The 19,598-nt window shown below is 37.2% G+C and overlaps 1 protein-coding gene across 3 annotated transcripts in view; it reads left to right on the forward strand.

The window, feature by feature from the left end:
- The window catches only part of LOC131031118 (nucleolar complex-associated protein 3), a 99,646-nt gene that overhangs the window by 39,378 nt on the left and 40,670 nt on the right, over positions 1-19,598 (forward strand). For all 3 annotated transcript variants that reach the window (XM_057962155.2, XM_057962154.2, XM_057962156.2), the window contains 2 exons: positions 6,362-6,525; positions 6,653-6,791. In XM_057962155.2, coding sequence (XP_057818138.2) covers positions 6,362-6,525; positions 6,653-6,791 — 303 coding nt within the window. The remainder of the gene's footprint in view (positions 1-6,361; positions 6,526-6,652; positions 6,792-19,598) is intronic.

Below are 19,598 nucleotides of genomic sequence, written 5' to 3' on the forward strand. Positions count from 1 at the left end.
TTCCCCAATGGCTTCAGGTTCGAAGTCGGCCATTACCATCCCTCTTAGCACCACTAATCTGGTTTCCGGCTGATAATGCTTAGACCACTAATTCGTAATTCTGCACAGCCGGTGGGAAACCAGGAGCCTGGGCAATACCACTCTCCAACGTCCGTCTGGGCTTGCCATAGGCGTTAGGAGAGTATACTCTGTTCTTGAAATCTTGAATGTCGATATGTCCCAGGTCTGTATCTCCAATATTGTCCCATACACTTTGGACCTTTGACTCTTTGACTCCTCCCTGGTACTGATACTTCATTTTCTCAAACTTGCGGGGAATGTCAGCTTTGGAAGTTCGTGATGCTTCGGTTTTTTTAGGTGCCTTTTAAGACTCTGTCGCTGATTTAGGCATTTATCATGCACACCCGGACACGAATTACTAGACATGCCTTAATGTGAAAAAATATGGGTTAGCAGTGCCAGTAGACGACGTTAGTGCAAAAAAAATGTTAAATGGCCAGATAGCTTAAAACTTGAAAGCTAGTTTAAAACGAGATTTTCAAATTTTGCGTTTTGATTGCGATTCGGATATTTGAAAATCAGTTGGTTATTTGGTTAATTGCTGACGGTGAAAAGTTGCAAACATTATTGGATTGTGCGATTCAGCGTTTTAAGTTTTCAATTTATTTGTTTTGAACGTTTCGAGTGTGCATTTGAAAAAGATTACTTTACACTTTGTAGCTATTTAGACCATTATCACTAAATCTGCCTAAGTTTCGAATTTTTGGCTGGGGGCAGCAATTTTGGCGACTGATTTTAGACTGTTGATGTTTCCTTGGGTTAAATTTTAAGATTCGCTTGAATGCTTTCTACATACCAACCCTAGTTTAAACAACACGATCATCTTGCAAAGTGTTAACTATTTGAAAGGAAAATTCGGACTTACTTGTAAGTGTAATGAAGAAGTTTATTGACTGCAAATGCTGATGGTGCGTTAACCCAACGTGGCGTGGTTTTGACCCTAACGGTTTGGAGAGATCTTGCAGTTTCGGCTAAATGCACATAAATGTGAGAAGGCCCTCCTTTGTAAACTCGTCAAATCCCCCCTGAATGCCTTATGTCCTTTTTATTGACTGCATATTGAGTATACCTTGGTTTCTAACACTTTGCCAAACTTCCTCCTTAAAAACATTTGCACGAACTTTACCCTAATTATAAATGACTTGCCCAAACTTTGAAGTTTGAACGATTTTCAGCTTCTTAATGTTCTTCACGCGATTTGAAGTTTTGAAGGATATTCGGCTTATAGCTATTTCACGCAAACTTGGATTCCTTTGATTTTGGCTTATAGCTATTTCACGCAAACTTGGATTCCTTTGTTTTCGGCTTATGAGCTTATATTGCGTGATTTAGACTTTATTAAATTTTTCTGCACTTTTAATCAATTTGCGAGATTTTAAACTCAACGACTGTTTCTTGTTTTCGGTTAGAAAGGTGAAATGGCGAACTTTAGAGATTTTCGGACTCGGAACTTATTTTGCGCGATTTAAACACTCACCTTTTGCCTTTCGTCTTTACTTTTTTGGCTAAAATGGAGACTTTGCGTGAATTTTGGAGTTTTAACTTTTTCGGCTTATTAGCTGAAATTGTGAACTTGGACGTCGTTAGTTTATAAGAGCTATATGGCGCGATTTTGAACTCCTTGGATGATTTCAGCGGAATGAGGTTTAATGGCGATTTAATATCTTCTTCCGATTTTCGGCAAATAAGAGTACTTTGCCCGAATTTGCCTTTATTAGCCATTTTCGGGTGATTGGCTCACTTTATGAGTTTTGGAGATTTTCGGCTCAAAAGCCTCTTTTGCGAGCTTAGTTGTCACTTTTTCGGGCCAAAAGGTGATTTTGCGCGATCTTGAAAGTTAGTCATTTTTCGGCAAATAAGGTGATATTGCGTGATTTTTTTCTTTATCAATTTCGGCCTATCAAACTGTTTTGTGAGGTTTTGAAAGCTTTTCTTCCATTTTGGGCCAAAAGGAGATTTTGAGAGTTTTGTCGATTTTCGGGCTCTATGGTTATTTTGAGAGCCTTTGGAGTTTAACCTTGCAATTTTGTTATTTGGGCCGATTTTGCCTTTAGTGTTGGAATTTTGGCCCTGGAGGCCGATTTTTGAGAGATTTAGCTCACACTTTACACTACTTGGCCGATTTTAATTTTTGAATGGGTTTAAAGACACATTTTCAACTCGGCTTCAAGAACATTTTGCAAACTTCAAATTTTGGGCCAAAAGGAGATATTGGGCGATTTCTTGTTTGTTTTAAGTTAAACGCCCCTTTGGATGAATTTTGGGCCTTTGATATGAAATTCGGGCCAATTGGAATGCTTGGAATCTAAGACTCAGGGTAGCTCAATCTTGAGAAGGATCATCTCCTTTTATCTGAAATTCTTAACTGTTGCAACTCTCTCTGCGAATTACCAGAACTTCCTACCCAGGACCTCAGCGAGGACAAGATGAGAAAACAAAGAAGGGGGGACCCTATCGACGACGGGGAGTGTGTGCAAGGCACAACAAATGTCGACTCCATTTTAATTGAAGATGTTGATCAACTATTGGATAGTTTTCCTAGAATCTAGGCAAGGCATTACATAATCTTGCAAGATCCCTATTTTGAAACAGATTATGAAGCACATAGACAACAAATCCTACATTGGTATAAAGTAGTGTCAACCAATGGAGGACAAATGAAGTGAAGACCAATAATTAAATCCAAAAGGTTAATGCTATTAGCATGAACAAATGTTGAGAATAAATTGGTTCGGGTTTGGACCAAAAACTTAGATGATCAATGAGATTTGTGGGAATCCACTAGAATAATCTTTGAGTCAATGGAAAAGAAAATACTGAAGTGTCAGCCAAAGTCAAAGGTGGAATAGTTATGGCCATTTTTGTGAAGGCACATTACACCTAGTGACCAAACGACGCTAGAGAGTATTTAGCCAATTGCAAGTGGAATAGTTAGCACATTTTAACTAAGCTGGATTGTAAGTTGTTATAGAGGAGTGCACAAGTCAACTACATACCCTCAAATCGAGGGAAGCCTTTATATTTAGATGGATTTTGTTCCTTCCTCGTAGAAGAAGAAAGAATGCATACAAGAGAAATATTTGCGATATCAGAGTGCTGTTGCTAGAGGCCATCAAATCAAGGACACAAGGGCAAATAATTAGATTTTGATGAAGGGAGCTACATGTTGTCTGAAGTAGCAAAATACTAGACTACAAGAAGGGACGAGGTTTCAAAAAAGATTGATAGTGGTAGAAGTGTAGAGGAAACCTTGCTTAGAACTTTTTGAATAATTGGATCCTACCATTCAAATCCAATTAGGAAAGACAACTAGAAATGGTTATTTCATCACTCAAGTTTTGAGAAGCGAAAGCTGCTGAAATTCATGGGTTAAGGGTTTGAAATTTTAGTTTGTCATTTTAAAACATGCACAATTATTTGGATGAAGAAAAGTATGCAAGTGCTTTTAACTCAAGGAGACAACTCTATCCACCACACCTCCAAAGGTACATAATAATAAAGTTCCATTTCCTAGACGCTATCACAATCAAAGATATAATGAGAATAATAGATGCTAGAACAACAATGATATTGGAAGTCAAAGTCAGATAAATTATGACTCCAAAGGTTGGCTCATTGTACAATACCAAAAGTACAATGAGAGGAGGTACTTTACGAGAGATTGTCTTGGGAACTAAGGTAGCATGGGACTGCTTTGTAGATAGTGTGGATAGGGAGATTATGATGATACAAATTATTTGAATAAAAAATCTAACCTGAACATCAACATAATTAATGGAGCTAAAGAAGAGGAAATTGTGGCCATCACACATGCTAGAGCCATGAACACATGCTAGAGCCATGAGTAGCAAAAAAATAGTTGGCAGACTTTAACTTGGCAAAAGCTTGGCAGACTTAAAATTTGCAAATTAGCAAAGACTCGGAAAAACTTGGCAAGAACTCGACAAATTGAAAAATTGGTTAAATTTCTTTAAAAACACATTTTTTGCAAAATTCAATCACATAATGTATCCAATGAGTCCAGAAATGTGTACAAAAGTGTTTTCTATTAAATTTGATTCATTTGAATACAAATTGGGTACAAAATCACATCATTATGCAAAATCCTAGTACAATAGTCAGCTAACAAGTATTATGAATTTATAAAGATTACTACCTTTGAAAATCATTATCATAAATCATAAATTACATACATAGTGAAAACTTGGGGAGAAGTTTTAATCCTTGCACTCCATTACAGCTCATTGCTTAGCATTGAAGGCTGTGTTTGTGGCTCCAACTTGCTTCCATTCTGCCTCATTAGTGTCATCCAATGTCAATCCAGTAACTCCTTTTGCTGCAACCACATCCTCCATTTGCCTGCTTCTCAAAATCAAGAATCTTGTTTGCAATAAACAATGGGGTCTCCTCATCTTGCCTTTTCCAATTGTTATAAGGATCAATGCCATCCGAATCATTACATTTGATTTATCCTCTACCTTTCTTGTGTGATGTTGAAGGTTGTATTGTATTTTATAATAAATATAGTAATGGCGTTTGAATCTTTCTTATTGATAGTCTGATACTTCATCATTGATCAATGATATTATGATAGTCATAAAGATAATGGTCTATGTTGTTGATTTTGGTCTCCATTCACAAGGTTCCTCATTATGATCGAATTTCTTATATGACAAGAGATCTCAATAACCAATGGGGGGTATGGGAATAAAGACCCCAAAAGGGTTGAGTGGTAGCACCCCTTCTAGGGGTTTAAGGGCAACGGCCCCAATAGGTCAAGGTGGGGTTTAGGGTCAGTGCCCCTAGCACATTCCCTATTGCAATATAGGGTGGGGTTAAGGGGTAGAGCTCCTGCCACCAAGCCCAAATTAAGGCCTTTGAAACCAGACAAAATTTCATGTCACACACCATTTTCACAATTTTATCACTTAAGGGAGAAGTTAGGTATTTGGCATTAAAAATGATCTTTTTGTTTTGATTTTTGTTTGGGCAGTGACTAGCTGAGTTAATGGTACAAAATCACCAATTTTTTATATTAATTTGCCATAAACTTGACGAGTACTTGCCAAAAACTCGCCAGAAAAACTCTGAATTTTTTGGCGAGTTACTAGACAAAAAATCTTGGTGAGTACTTGTCAAATCTGCTAACTATGAGAAAAAAGAATATTCTTCAAGGCAAGGGCCAAAATAGAATATTTTATGGCTAATGAATGATGCCAATGACCTAAACATGCAAGCATGGTATCAAGACAACTAGAGTTGGACAAAGGTATTGCAAGATATGTACTTCAAAGTTCAAACCATCATGCTACTGAAAGTGGTATATTTGTTGGAAAACATTTGAATTCAGTATTGCGATAGGCATGGCCATATTGGTACCTAATAATGGTTGAGAAGTGGAACATGCTATGGATCACTCAGTGTCATGGAATAAAGATGAGAACCAGTGGTCAAACCCCCGTTGTTAGGAGATCATATGATGTAGTCTATGTTCTTGAATGTGAATTTAGCTTGAGGATTGGAGTCAGTGAACATTGAGATTCTAGGGAAGAATCTGACACACTATTGTTGATAGTGAGTCAAATGTGCTACCAAAAGATACCTAGAAAAGCTCGAGCATTCCCATTATTTGACCTGCAACTCTCTCTTAGAAGGAGCAAGGCATAAAGGTGGTGGGGATTCTGATGGCATAAAAGTTTTTGATTGAAACCCAACCTTTTTTGTTAAATTTTGTAGTCATCTAGCTACGTAAAGGGCATATGATTTATTGTTAAGCCGTGGTTGGCTGACAAAGCTGAAAATAATGTCAAGAAACATATAATAGATATGAGGTATGAGGCAGTCATATAGACATAAAAATGTGATAACAATGCAAGGTCTTTAATTCTTCCTAAACAAGTCCATTGCCTCCCATGGGATTATGCTTTCTCATACATGGGTAAGTTACTTCTCACAGCAGAGTAAATTTCAGTCTCTGAATATATGCCTTTGCTGGATTTGCTGTGAAAATTTCATCAATTACTTTTGAGATGTAGCTTGTAATTCCTTTATAAAGTATTTAAAGCCCATAGCAAACATGGTTATTGCTTATCAGCTGCTAATATTTTGTTGCCTGGGAAATAATGAACATTTTTTAACTGATCTGTAAGTTAAATATTTCAGTGTTATGTTTGCTTTCCCTTGTGTAATTTCCATGAATAACATATCTTTAAATTTTATTTTGTATCATATATTTAATCTGTTAAGTTACCTATTTTGGCTATGAATTTACAGTTGAACTAGTTTTTGTGTTATTTGACAGACATATATTCAAAAACTGATGACTTTGGAACATGATTCTTCCTCTTGCAAAATAGCACTTCGTTGCATGTGTTGTTTACTAGAAGCCATTCCTCACTTCAATTATCGGGATAGCTTGTTAGCTGCAGTTATTCCACACGTGAGCTCTATTGATGATTCAAGCAGGTTTGCATCCTCATTATGCGTAATGTGTTGTGAAAGTGAAAATCTATCTGTAGGATCAATACCATGTTTCTGTTAATGCACGTGTTACTGTATTCTGAGAGTACTTCTTGTACAAATGTCTCTGTAGAAATCTGAGTGCTACAGCTGTGAGATCATTGTTTTTGAATGAGGGAAAGCATGGTGGTGAGGCCACAGTGGAGGCTGTTGAACTAATAGCAGATTTTGTAAAGCAGCATCATTGTCGTCTTCATCCTAATACCATTGAGGTATGTAGAAATCACATTTGAATGGTTGAAATATGTAGAAGTTGGTTTTTCCTGTGTATGGTTGAAAATTTGAAATAAGTAGAAGTTAATTTTTCCTATCTATCTTTTTTATTGATATAGATTCCTATCAATTTAAGCCCTTAGCCTTGAGTTCAGATTGTTTGAGCTGTTAATGAGAGGAGTTGGACAATGTTAGTGTGATTATATTGTTCTCACTGGTTAGACTATCTTAATCAGGTTGTTGTTTAAATTCTTCATATAAATGTGTTTACTCATGATGTTGATTGAGAAATTACTAAGAGATAATATAGTGATTTACCACATCAAACCAATAATTTAATTGATGGTTGCAGAGATGTTTTAGATTGTTCATTAACCATTAAGAAGGCCAGTCCACCCTACTGATGACTACATTCAATCAAATTGGAAACACTTAAGTGAATGGATGCATGACTGGCTAAGTTTTAATTCTTCAAAATGGCGAGGGAAAAGCCTAGGTCAGAGGCTCATGTTGGTATAAATACATCAAGGTTGTGATGTTTTTATAGGGTGTCAAACACTTAATATGTTTGTAGGACAATTAGAGATCGTTCTATAACCATGAGATTCTTGACTGATAACCATAATTTGTATCATCGTATTACATGAATTGTAATACATATGATGAATATCTTCCTTATCAGGATCCCTTATATAGTTATCTGTTATTGTCCATTCATGTTGGAAACATATGTGTTATCATTTGACACAAAGATGCATATCAAGAGTAAGAGAGTGTGTAACAATTGACTACAACTCTATTTTTTGTATACTCTTTATTAACCAATAAATAGAAGGCAGTGATACGAGAAACAAAATGATATGATGCTCATACAAATCTGCTTTTACAGAAGTAAAAAATTAAAGGTGTAGCATGTGTGCATGCTTGGAGTTAAAAAGCTTTTAAAGTAAATTTAGATTCATTGAGCTAGAAAGGTAAATCTACTATCACTATGTATCAGGAAAGTTACTAAAACATAATGTTCTCTGAGGATGCCTCCCTGGGGTAAATTTGGCCACACTTGTATTAGGAACATCTTGGGTAGAGTGGGATATGGACAAAATGTATCCTGCTTTCGGATGGCCTTGCAATGCATGTGATATCCTTGGGGATGTTCCGCTTTGCAAAAGAGTGTGTGGACACCCTTTTGCCTTGGGATGATTGTGGGGCACCCAGATGTCCCTCAACTGTCTTGGATGACATGGCATTCCCACGGTGTTTTAAAAAAAGCACTTATTTTTCTAAATTGCAGTAAATCTCTATTTTTTTTTTTATAAATTTTTGTGAAACTCAAAAATTGTCATGAGCATATCCTGGGAAGTAGACATTTATTGGCTTTCCCAACATTGATAGGTTGTCTCTACCCCATTTAAAAAAGCACTCTTTTTTTAAATTACAGTTAGCCTCTCTAAACTATAATGTATGCCAAAAACTATAAAGAACTCGTAACAGCAATTACACAAAGATTTCTTGATATATTTCATTCATGTATTTTATACATAATTAGCTCACAGAATTTCCATGCATGCGTTCCCCTTTCTTGTTTACTATAGAAGTATATAAAGTGGCCGACAATTGCTGAGGATTACCAACCATTGGCAGATACCAACCATTTAATCTGAGAAACTAGCTATGCAGACTAACAGAAACTAATAGAATTATTTTGCTAACTACATTGTTCCCTGCAACAAGAAGTCGTCTTCCGGACGACTAGAAAACAAAATTGGAAGACAACACATAACAAGTAACAACATTACATATTACTGAGGAGCTGGTTGAGAAGATGTCCTTGAAGTATGAATTGATGTAGACAGAGTGACACTTCAGCACATTGATAGACTTCCTTAGTGCGAAGCTTCAGATGATGGGCTGCCAACAACTCTTGTTTGCAAGTGGTTTTTGCTAGTTAGATTGCTTTGGACAATTGGCACTTGGTCTTCTTATTTTCAAACTGTAACTCTGCAAACTGTTTATCTTTTGCAACAAGTTGGTTGTCATTGTCAATTAACTGTTGGCCCTTCACTGGCAATTTCGTTTCTTTCTCTGCGATTGGCCTTCTCAGTCCTGGTGAGATGTGACTGTTGGGGTAGCTGCTCTTGAAATCTTTGATTCTGCTCGTCTATTAATTCATGTAACTTCTGAGAGATACGGGCTGACTTGAACCCGGGTAAACAGTATAATGAATGCCAAAAACTATAAATAACTCATAACAACACGTACACAAAGATTTCCCGATATATTTCATTCACATGTTTCATACAAAATTAGTTCAGGGAATTTCCATGCATGTGGTCCCCTTTCTTGTTCACTATAGAAGTATATAAAGTGGTCGATGGTTGCTGAGAGCTACCTACTGTCGGCAACTACCAACCACTTACAACCGAGAAACTAATTATTCTGAGTAGCCAAAACTGACACAATTACTTTGCTAACTACAATTTGGTCCCCATGTTGTCTTCTATTACACAACCACTCCTATTTAAACCTGACACTATTATCTTTATTCAATCTTAATTTGAAAAAAAACAAAACTTTAATATTAGTTGATTAAATTTCTTTTAAACCTTGAATTTTAGCTAGATACAAGATCCAATCACTTAAGTTTGATTCTAACAATGTCTGCCTATTGTTTGCAAATCAAATAATTTTTTTTTTTTTTTTACTTTTACCACTTTAGCTCAGTACATTTGAGAGAGCAGTATTATATTTGTTATCTCTTATCAAAAATACATTTAAAACAGGAAAAAAAAATGGCCTGCCTTGGGGATATACGGGTTGAAAAGAAATTTAGCAGTTCCAGTGGTGAGGAGAATGCCATGACATTTGTATCAAAGGCCTTAATTTGGTTGTGGTGGAGGGGAACATGCTAGGGGCAGTGCCCCCAGATGTTGTGAGGTGTGTTGCTGCCCCTAGAGTCCTGTTCTAATTTTAACAAGTGAATAATAAAAATTGTTTTGGGCTGAACATATCTTTGTAGTTGAATTTTATTTTTTCTTTTCATTTGTTCAAATTCCTTTAGTACTTTTTGTAATTGGATTCCACTTTTTATAATTTATATTGGATGAAGTGTACAAATATGGCTTATACAAGCAAATGAATACAAATAGGACAAAACCAAAACCTAGGGAGCACTGAGCAAAATACATAAGATGTGATCAAATCCAGATGAATGTCCTGTAATGTACCTTTTTTTTAATGCCCTAGTTTTGCCCTAAAATCAAATTTCCATGGAAGTAGGAGATGGAATAGGGTTACATACCAACTTAGAATAGAGAAACGAGACTCGCCTGAAATCGCCCAAACTCGGCGAGTTCGAGTCTGAGTCAGGCCAAACGAGTCCCAGGGGCTCGGACTTGGACTCGGCCGAGTCTGGAGAGTAAACTCGCCAGACTCGCCGAGTTGGCGATTTTGGCTCAAAATCGCCAGACTCGGCGAGTCCTGAGCCCCAGACTCGGCTACTGGCTAGGTTAATAAAATGACAAAAAAAAAAACATTTTAAAAAGTTTTTTTAAAAAGTAATAAGTTTTTTTGAAAGGGCGAAATTTGACATTTTGGTCTCTCCGTCAGGATTATTTTATGGAATTCTTATACTTTAAGTTATATTCCATATATACTGTCAGGATGTTTGAGAGTGGTTTCGGGCCTCAAGGAGTTATATTGCAAAATCTAGTTTTTGGAGGATTCTTCAATTTTCCAGACTTAGTCAAATTTCAGGATCAGGACATTCCAGACTTAGCCAAATTTCAGGGCATTTGAAGATCAGGATGACATTCCAGACTTTATCACTCACCAACTTGACCTAGCTTGGACCTTCAAGAATGATACTCACTCACCAAGCAAGACCCAATTAGCAACAAGAGCAAAACCAGGCCCTAAGGAAGACTCTCAAAGAAACCCTAATTCAGACTTGTAATAAGTTTTTTTGGCCTCGCGGGGCGCTGCCCCTCGACCTCGCCTTGTATCGCGACAGGGAGCGCGCAAGGGGCGCTGCCCCTTGACCCCACCTTGGGGGCGCTGCCCCCAAACCCCCGTCGAAAAATATGGGGGAAACTGCGTCGATAGAAGTAGAGAAAATTTAACCTACGAGTTTGACATTGATTGGATCGACCAGGTAGATATAGAGGTTGAGACTGTAGCCATGGCAGAGGAGGAGCGGAGAGCACGAGCACAGACAGGAGATTCAGAGGCAGATAGTGACACGGATGTTCCTGATGTTGGTGAGCATGGCATGGTGTCACGGGGAGCGGCTATGGTAGTCGAATCATCCAGGACCTACCTTAGACACCTTCGCAGGGGGCTGGAGCCGGAGGGTGCAGGCTCCTCTGAGCCATAGACTTGTAGTTGTATTTACCTTTGGTATTTGTATGAAACATTTGATGATGATCATATGATGACATGGATTTTTTATTCCATGAGTTTTGTAATATTGTATACATTTGACAATATTTATATATCTATGTTTGTTATTTTCTTCAGCTACAATTTGCGTTTATGCTTATGTGATTGATGTATACTTGTGTATGTAATCAAATGAACCGAGTTTGATGATGTTATTGTGTCTTTAAGGTGTATTCAATAAAGGGTGTCTGAAACAAGTTTTAAATATTTAAAAATCTCTAAATTTCTTGAGTTTTTCACTATCCCGAGTCCAGACGAGTCTGGAGCCGAGTCTGACGCCGAGTCCCGAGTCCGAGTCCGAGTTGGCCTTGCCGAGTCCGAGCCGAGTCCGAGTCTCGTTTCTTTGGATCACCCAAATTGAGGTCCTGCAAACATGTTAGATAACCATTGAAAACATAACTAAACAAATCTTTTGTTAGAAATAGTAAGCAAAACATAGATCTTGTTACTAGGGTTTAGGAACATTAACTTGATTGCAGACATAATTTAATGATGGAACTCAACGAAGGGAAATACATCCTTGAATGCTATATTGGCATATATGTAGAAAGAGTCATTCAACTCTCAAAAAATTTATCACAAGTAGAACAAAAGGTCATTCAATTCTGTTGTATGCCTTTTTGAAGTCAATGAGAGCCATTAGACATTTTGCTTTGACACACCAATTCATCTCTGCCCAACTTGCCAAAAGATTAGCTATGATATATCTTCTTTCTGCAAAGTCAATTTGAGTAGGAGATAAGCTTCGATAACAATTTTATCACCCAAATGGCCAAAATCTTGGCAAAATTATTGTAGGAAACATTTAACAAAGTTAGAGGTTTGCAGTTTTAGTTTAGGATGAACACTGTCCCTTGGATAATAAATTTGATTGGCCCCTTGCAATGCCACTGGCCAGGAAGCTTGCAAAATTTTGCCTCTCTATGCACCTCAAGCAAATGGTCACTTACCTGATCTTTGTTTTATTTATAGAAATGCATAGGGAACTCATCAACACTAGGGACCTTTTCATTGCTTGTGGAGCTGATCACATCCATTACCTCATCAACAAAAATACTATTGTCAAGATTCAAGAACATCCTTGCAGCCAAGCTTACAATGGAGTACCTTAGCAACAATGGCTCTAGCTTTGGAGATATCTTGACTAAAATCCTCTAATGAAAAGAGATCATTGTTAAAAGATTGAAAAGACTTCCCGATTTTAGAATCTTCTTCTACTAGTATCTGTCCAGTAACAATAGGTGGAATGTTTCATCTACTATGCTTTGCCCTTAAGAATTTGAAGAAAAATTTGGTACCTTTATTCCCGAACTGAAGCCAAGTCATTCTTGACCTTAATTTAGCAACTCTAACTTTTTAGAAATGATCGCACCTAAGATTTTGCTTCACACCCATGACATGCTTTTGGAGGTATTCATCAAAATGAGCTGCTTGAAGTTTGCATTCAACTCTAATAAGACCCCCTTGCAATTTCCTACACCTTTTGATCCTTCTCTTAGCTTTATCTTTACCAAACATTCTCATAAATTTCTTAGAAGCATACATGGCCTTGTTGACCTAGAGAATTTACCAAAACTCGAGGTCCAAATATTAAACATTGTATTACAGTAGGAAGTGTCTTTTAGATGAGAAACATTCAACTTATACAGGGGGTTGGTTTGATGAAGTGGAGAGGGATCACTTTGACAATATTGTTATCTAGCATAGGGGCTATACTAAAGAAGGATTGGACAACAAGAAATCTATCAAGCGTTGAAATCACCCTTTTTGGCCCTTTAGGAAAGTTAGACCATGTGTACTAAATACCTTTACTATTCTTCTTGCTCTTAGATAAAAGATCGATGACATTTCTCCCCCTTTTGAGTTTAGCTAAGAAAAATTGCTTGTTACCTTTCCAATCAAACTTACAACTGCCCTCCTTATCATCACTGCTTTCCACCATACTAAAATCCACACCAACCCAAGGCATATCCTTAATGTCATTAGCCATCTAACTTCATAGGTTTGTTCCTTACCTATTGAATTTTGGTGCATACAATGAACATATGATAAATACCTTTTGTATGACCAACTCAATCCAATTACCATATTACATGGTAAAACTCCAAATCTCATAACATTGGATCCCTTTCCCTTTCTCATGTTTTGATGATTTATATAGGTCTTAGGTCAGATTACTTGAGAAGCACATTCAACATCAAACCCTATAGACTTCACTTCCTACAAAAATAGGCATTTTAATTGAGGTGTTTGAATCTATGCAATGCTACGATAGTATATTTTTTGTCTAGGGCTTCCAACCCTCTTACATTCCAACTTATAACTTTAATTAAAACAAGAAAAGGAAAAAAACACATTATTGAATAAAGGAGGAGTTCCCTCTTCCTTTGCACAATCTTTCAGAACCACTTTTATCATCACATGCATGATCAAATGCCAATGAAACCACTTCCCTCTTCCCTTGTTAAATCTCCCAATGAAACCACTTTTATCATCACATGCATGATCAAATGCCAAAGCTTCCACCCCCTAAAATGGTAGTAAACAGTCCCAACCGTTCCCTTGAGGATTAGTTTTTTGCTGATTGGAGGACCACTTCAATTGGCTTTTAGAACTAGTCTCCAACTCTTCACGAATGACCCTTTTTTAGAATATTGTAACGAAGGCCTAGGGTTATTCACCTTTAAAGTTAAACCATTAGGTAATTCAAAACAATGAACATTTCTTTTATCATTATTATCATTCTATTCTCTAGCCTCAAGAGTCAACATCCTAGGAAGAAGGGATGAGTTTCATCAAATGACTTCATATTCAACCTAAAAGGCCCTATCCCCAAATTATTGTTAGGATGAATAACTGCATTTTCAACTTGACCCTTAATGCCTTTTTGAGTAACAATAGCGCAACTAGAATCATGGCATCTCCTTGCCCCGTAAGTCTTATTATCAATATCAATATCCATTGTACCGACTAAAATCCCCAACAAGAGCATACTATTCCTTGCTTTTAGAGTCTCTTTTTTACAAAGGGCAGTACACTATCATTCTTGCAAAGGAAACCAATCATTCAAGGTACCTAATTCTTTAATATTTTAAAGTATAAACATAACCATAAATTGAAATAGCAATACATTTAGGAAAACAAATAGTTGATTTTAACGAAATCGACAAACATGCATTTATACGAGGCAAAGAGGATCCCTCTATTTTAATCACTTACCCTAATGGCTTGAGAATCTAAGGTAATAGAAACCACAAGTGAGGTGGGATGCCACATATTTCAATCCATGTAGGAGAAGACTACAAAATTACATCCTTAGGGTTCAAAATGGGATCCCAAGCTAATTCTTTGAACATAGAGTGACTCACATTACAAAAGCTCTTAGCTATGACTCATTTTTGCATGTTATTGTTCTTGAAACAAAAAAAAAATCCTTTTGTAAAATTCAACAAAATGTAATGTAAATACAATATATCTTGCCACACGTAGAGGCAATCTAATTGTCAAAAGTTTCTTTGAGGGCAAGGTCTCATTAGTTAGACAAATAAATAAAATATCAATAGATTTAAGCCTTATATCTTCCTTTTCAATGACAAATACTGTAGCTTCATTTGGAGTCAAGGACAACGTAGGGGGTTGCTTACCTTGCTTTACATTTTCTTGCTTTGTAGTTGAAAGGAATTGTCCATGCAAGCTGCCACAAAATATGCACCATTACAAATTTCCACCACCTCTCCCAAAAGTAGAGTTTCTTTGAACAATAAAAAAACTATCACTACTGCTAGTAGGTTTGATCCCATCATTTCCACTTTCCATACTAAGTAGCAAAAAAATTAGGGAATGCCAATAGGGTTATTTTTTCAGGGAATAGGTATAAATGTAAAAGAGGTAAGATGTGAAAAAATGCCTCTATTGAGAATGCCAAGGGGACTAAGTTGTATAAGGAGGGGCATGTAAGAAATAAGGGAATGCCCATAGAGACTATGCAGTCTAGTATGTCATTGTCCACCCAAACCATAGATCTAGGAGTCGAAGGAGAGAGGATTATACCAAGGGAAAGAAAAGGGCTACTAGTGTTGGAAGGATGCTTAATGTGCAATTACTTTAGGTGGATGAGTCTTCTATTGTTAAATTTTTCATTGTCCATGCCATACCATTTCATGTGGGATGTTCGCCCTATTTTAAACAAATGTTCAAAGATGCAATTGTTGTTGGTCCCTCATTTGCCCTCCCTTAGAGAATATAAACTACACACCACCCTCCTTGATAGAGAACATTCTAAGGTGAGTGTGGTGTGGAGAAAATGAGGCAAATCTGGATAAGGAATAGCTACTTTGTCATCATGGATGGGTGGAGAAATAATAAACATTTGTCATTCATCAACATCAATGTCATATGTATAGTTGGCTTTTACTTTGTTAGAGCTGTTGATTGTTTAGGGAAGAGGAAGGATGCAATCTTTCATGTTTAGATTTTGAAGGATTCCATAGAAGAGGTTGGGCCCTCTAATGTTGTTTAGGTAGTGCCCTATTCAACACATGTATATAAGTTAGTTGGCTTGATGGTGGAGGGTGTAGTCAACTTACTATGTCTATCATTATGTTTTGATAATATTGGTCATCCGACTATGTATTAATTGCTCATATTGAGTGTTTGTCAGCCTTCGGTAGTTATAAGCGTTGGTTGGTTGACGATTGTGTTCCTCTTGGCTATCTGTTGACGTGTATTTTGTACACCATCATACACAGAATAAAATACCTAAAGGCATCTTATCCTCTCTTGAGAAAATAGTCTCTAACTGCTGAAGATTCGCGTAAAGGATCAGTTAGGTAGACTCCAAGGTTCTTTTAGTGGGGTCTCCACGTGTGGACAAGCTCCAGTGGTATGATGTGATTTGCTGGAATCACAAGGGGACTTACATTGAACTTCCGATCTGCTTTGCTGGACACAGGCTCTTACTAACTTAGATTAAAAAAATGGAAAAAGGATAAGGGCGAAGAGAGGATCTAATCCTAATACTAAGAATGTAGGAGCAATGATTGATTTTTTGATGAAACTCTAACTAGGTCTTGTTTTGACATCAATGGAACATCTACACAAGACTAGTGCGATCTTCTAAGGGGAGCTTTATGATGTTCAAATTATCACCGCAGGCATAGATACCATCCAAGTTGATGCATATCAATGAAGAGGCAACAAATTGAAATTGAGCTTAGGCTGAATGATTCCAGTTGACTACGCAAGGCAAGTCTGCAATCAACAAACTGCTAGTAGTATGGATGTACGAATTCCACCATCAATCAATCACATTTCCTCCATTCATCTAATTATCTACCATCTAAGATTAAAGACTTCAACAAGAAACCATGCAAATTGCAAGAAAACGACATATTTCACCATTACTTCAATGAAAATGGAGTTTGTTTACAATCAATGGCAACAATTTCTTGCCTTGTCCTCCTATTCTACTCTAATTGCTATTCTATCAACTATATTCTAACTCTTCCAACTATTTACAACTCTCTCTAATCATCTAAAATTTTTTTCTTTACAAAATGAAAATGCCTGGGCTTATATAGTGCCCACAATACAATTTGATGGCTTAGATCAATTCAAGATCAATGGCCAAGATTTTACAATGAAAACCCTAATTAGGGTTTGTTACAACCATTACATAACATTTAATGCTTGACCAATGATAAAATTGTATTGCTTGGACACATGTCCCTTCTAGAAAAATCGACCAATGGATAGCCGGGGTAGGTACATCGAAGTTTGTGCCACCTTCCATGAGTTAAGTACATTGAATCTGGACATGCTAAGGTGGACTTCACTGACTGGAGGAGTGATGACTGGGATGCCACCTCATCTGACACTTGAAGCTTGCTAGATATTCAATTTGATGTCGTTGAGAGGCTATCTTTAATTAACTCTTGTTCTAACTCCTTTTGTCCTTGATGTGCAGGAAGATGATGTACCTCGCCTTGGAACGCTGGATTGAAAGAGGTCGCCCATGTCTTGGCTTGATCGTCCTGGCGAAGACCGTCCTGGCGAAGACCGTCCTTGATCCGGCTTGATTTTCCTTGAAGAGACCTCCATTTGATGCCTACACAACATTTCAAAATTAGTAACAAGATTTTGCAATACATAACATAAATTAGAGAGCAAATTTTAGGAAACTTAATGATAAGTCCTTTATTAATCACTTCCTAAAAAAGACTGAGCTAAGGAAAAACAAAATTTCAAAATTAAGGCAATGACAATCAAAATTCGAAATTAAAACAAGAGATCTTGCCATACCTTACTTGAGAGCTTAACCCTAAAATGCAAAATGAATAAAATTCGCCTAGGCGAAATTGAGGTATAAATAGTCTTCAATGTTATCTCCTCAAAAGATCAATTTCGCCACCTTTGGATTTCAACGTGATCTTCAAGTCTTGCCTCTTTGACAATTTGCTCAAATGGATCTTCAAGTTCGCCTTAACAAATCCTCCTAGTCTCGCACCTTTGACGTGGTCTTCAATCCTTGACAAATTCGCTCCAACGAAGTCTCCAAGATATCGCACCACCTTTATTAGTAAACTCCAAATCGCACTTCTCCCTTGTCTTCCTTAATTCGCATGTAGAAGGATAAAATGATGATGTGAAAATGAAATCTTCCACTCCCCATATATAGCGCTTGGATTGCATTTATCCCTTAGGCCGACTTGAGGATATAAAACAATTTTTTAAATGATTTTTAAATGATTTAGCAAGGCCGACCTTCCTTTGTAGCGCTTCAAATTCGATTTTTATTAATTAATTAATTAATTATTAATGCCTTACGTTTTTCATTCGCAAATTTCGATTTTTAATAAAGGCAAAATAATTAATAAAAGATCAACGCCACATTAAATGCCAAATTAAATAGGATTTTCAATTTTTTATTGAACTTAGCATTTAAGGAAAATTTGAATTGCTTATTTGGCGCCAAAACTATGAAAATGAGAGGAACGTACCTCATCGCCCTGGTCCCTTGGAGAGGGACAGGGCGATCCATGATTTTGTCTTGATTTTTGCATTTTTCACGTTCAACTCCTTCATCTCCACGTTCAACATTAATCATCATGATGAGCTCTTCGAATTTGATTGCCTTGCATGCGTTCATGAGTGTCTTTGGATGTTCATCGCCCTGGTCCTTGTCCAAAGGACAGGAGCGATCTTCAAATTTCCACGTTCAATATGCATCCTTTTATCTTCGATCTTCATTGTGATGTCCTCCAAACGTCGTCCCTTGCCTCGCTTAACCTCACCTTGCTTTGATCTTGAAGGAATATGAGTGCTCTTGATAGGATCGCCCTGGTCCTTGTCCAAAGGACAGGAGCGATGTGAGCTTTTTACCTTGATTAGCAATGTTTGGACGTTCAAAACTCTTGTATGTTATCTTCAAACGATGCCTTAGACCTTGCATTACCTTATGAAATCTTGTTCTTACGTAAATCTTGCACAAAATGACCAATGCATATAACATCGCCCTGGTCCCTTGGAGAGGGACAGGAGCGATCTATGTCCTAGGATGCGAATTTCATCATTGTGACGACCTTTTAATGTTTGTGCTTGCTAAAGACGCCTTGAAATGTCCCTCGCCACCTTGTCTTGACTTGGATCGACCTTGAACTTGCATAGGAAGTAACATCACCATTGTATCGCCCTGGTCCCTTGGAGAGGGACAGGAGCGATCCTCCTTTTGTGGCCTTCATTTTACTTTGTCACCTTCCAAATTTATATTCAATGGATTTGTCATGCTCCACTCCATTCATCCATGCCTTGACGTCATTTGTAACTTTGCAAGAAAAGCAATTATATCAAAAATCGCTCCGGTCCTTCACTGAGGGACAGGAGCGATTTTCCTCCTGGAGGCATTTCTGTGCTCATGAAAATCTTCAATTTATATTCAATGGAAAGATCTCGCCGTTCTCCATCACTTCAAACGTAAAATTTGTCTGGACTCTGCAAGAATGATGAGATATTTGAGATTGAGCTCCTGTCCTTCACTGAGGGACAGGAGCGATTTTGCTCCTACAGGCCAAAATATCATGATTTTACACATTTTATCACTTCACGAGGCGAAAACAAATCAATTCCAATGCCTAGGATCAAAATTCAAAAAAGTCAAAATTTGGTCAAAAATATTCAATTGGACAAAAATTCACATTTCATTTTCAACACTTAGACAAATTTAAGCTCTGCCTCAACATTCCAATTGAAAATTAGACCATTCTGGCGAATTCATTTCATTCAAAATTTGCATTCTAGAAAAGGAAACTCAAAAGCCCTCAAAAACGACTGGATTTTGGTCCGAAAAGACGGTAATTAGAACCCTAAGGCTT

Source organism: Cryptomeria japonica, chromosome 7, assembly GCF_030272615.1.
Source record: "Cryptomeria japonica chromosome 7, Sugi_1.0, whole genome shotgun sequence".
Classification (NCBI taxonomy): Eukaryota; Viridiplantae; Streptophyta; class Pinopsida; order Cupressales; family Cupressaceae; genus Cryptomeria; species Cryptomeria japonica.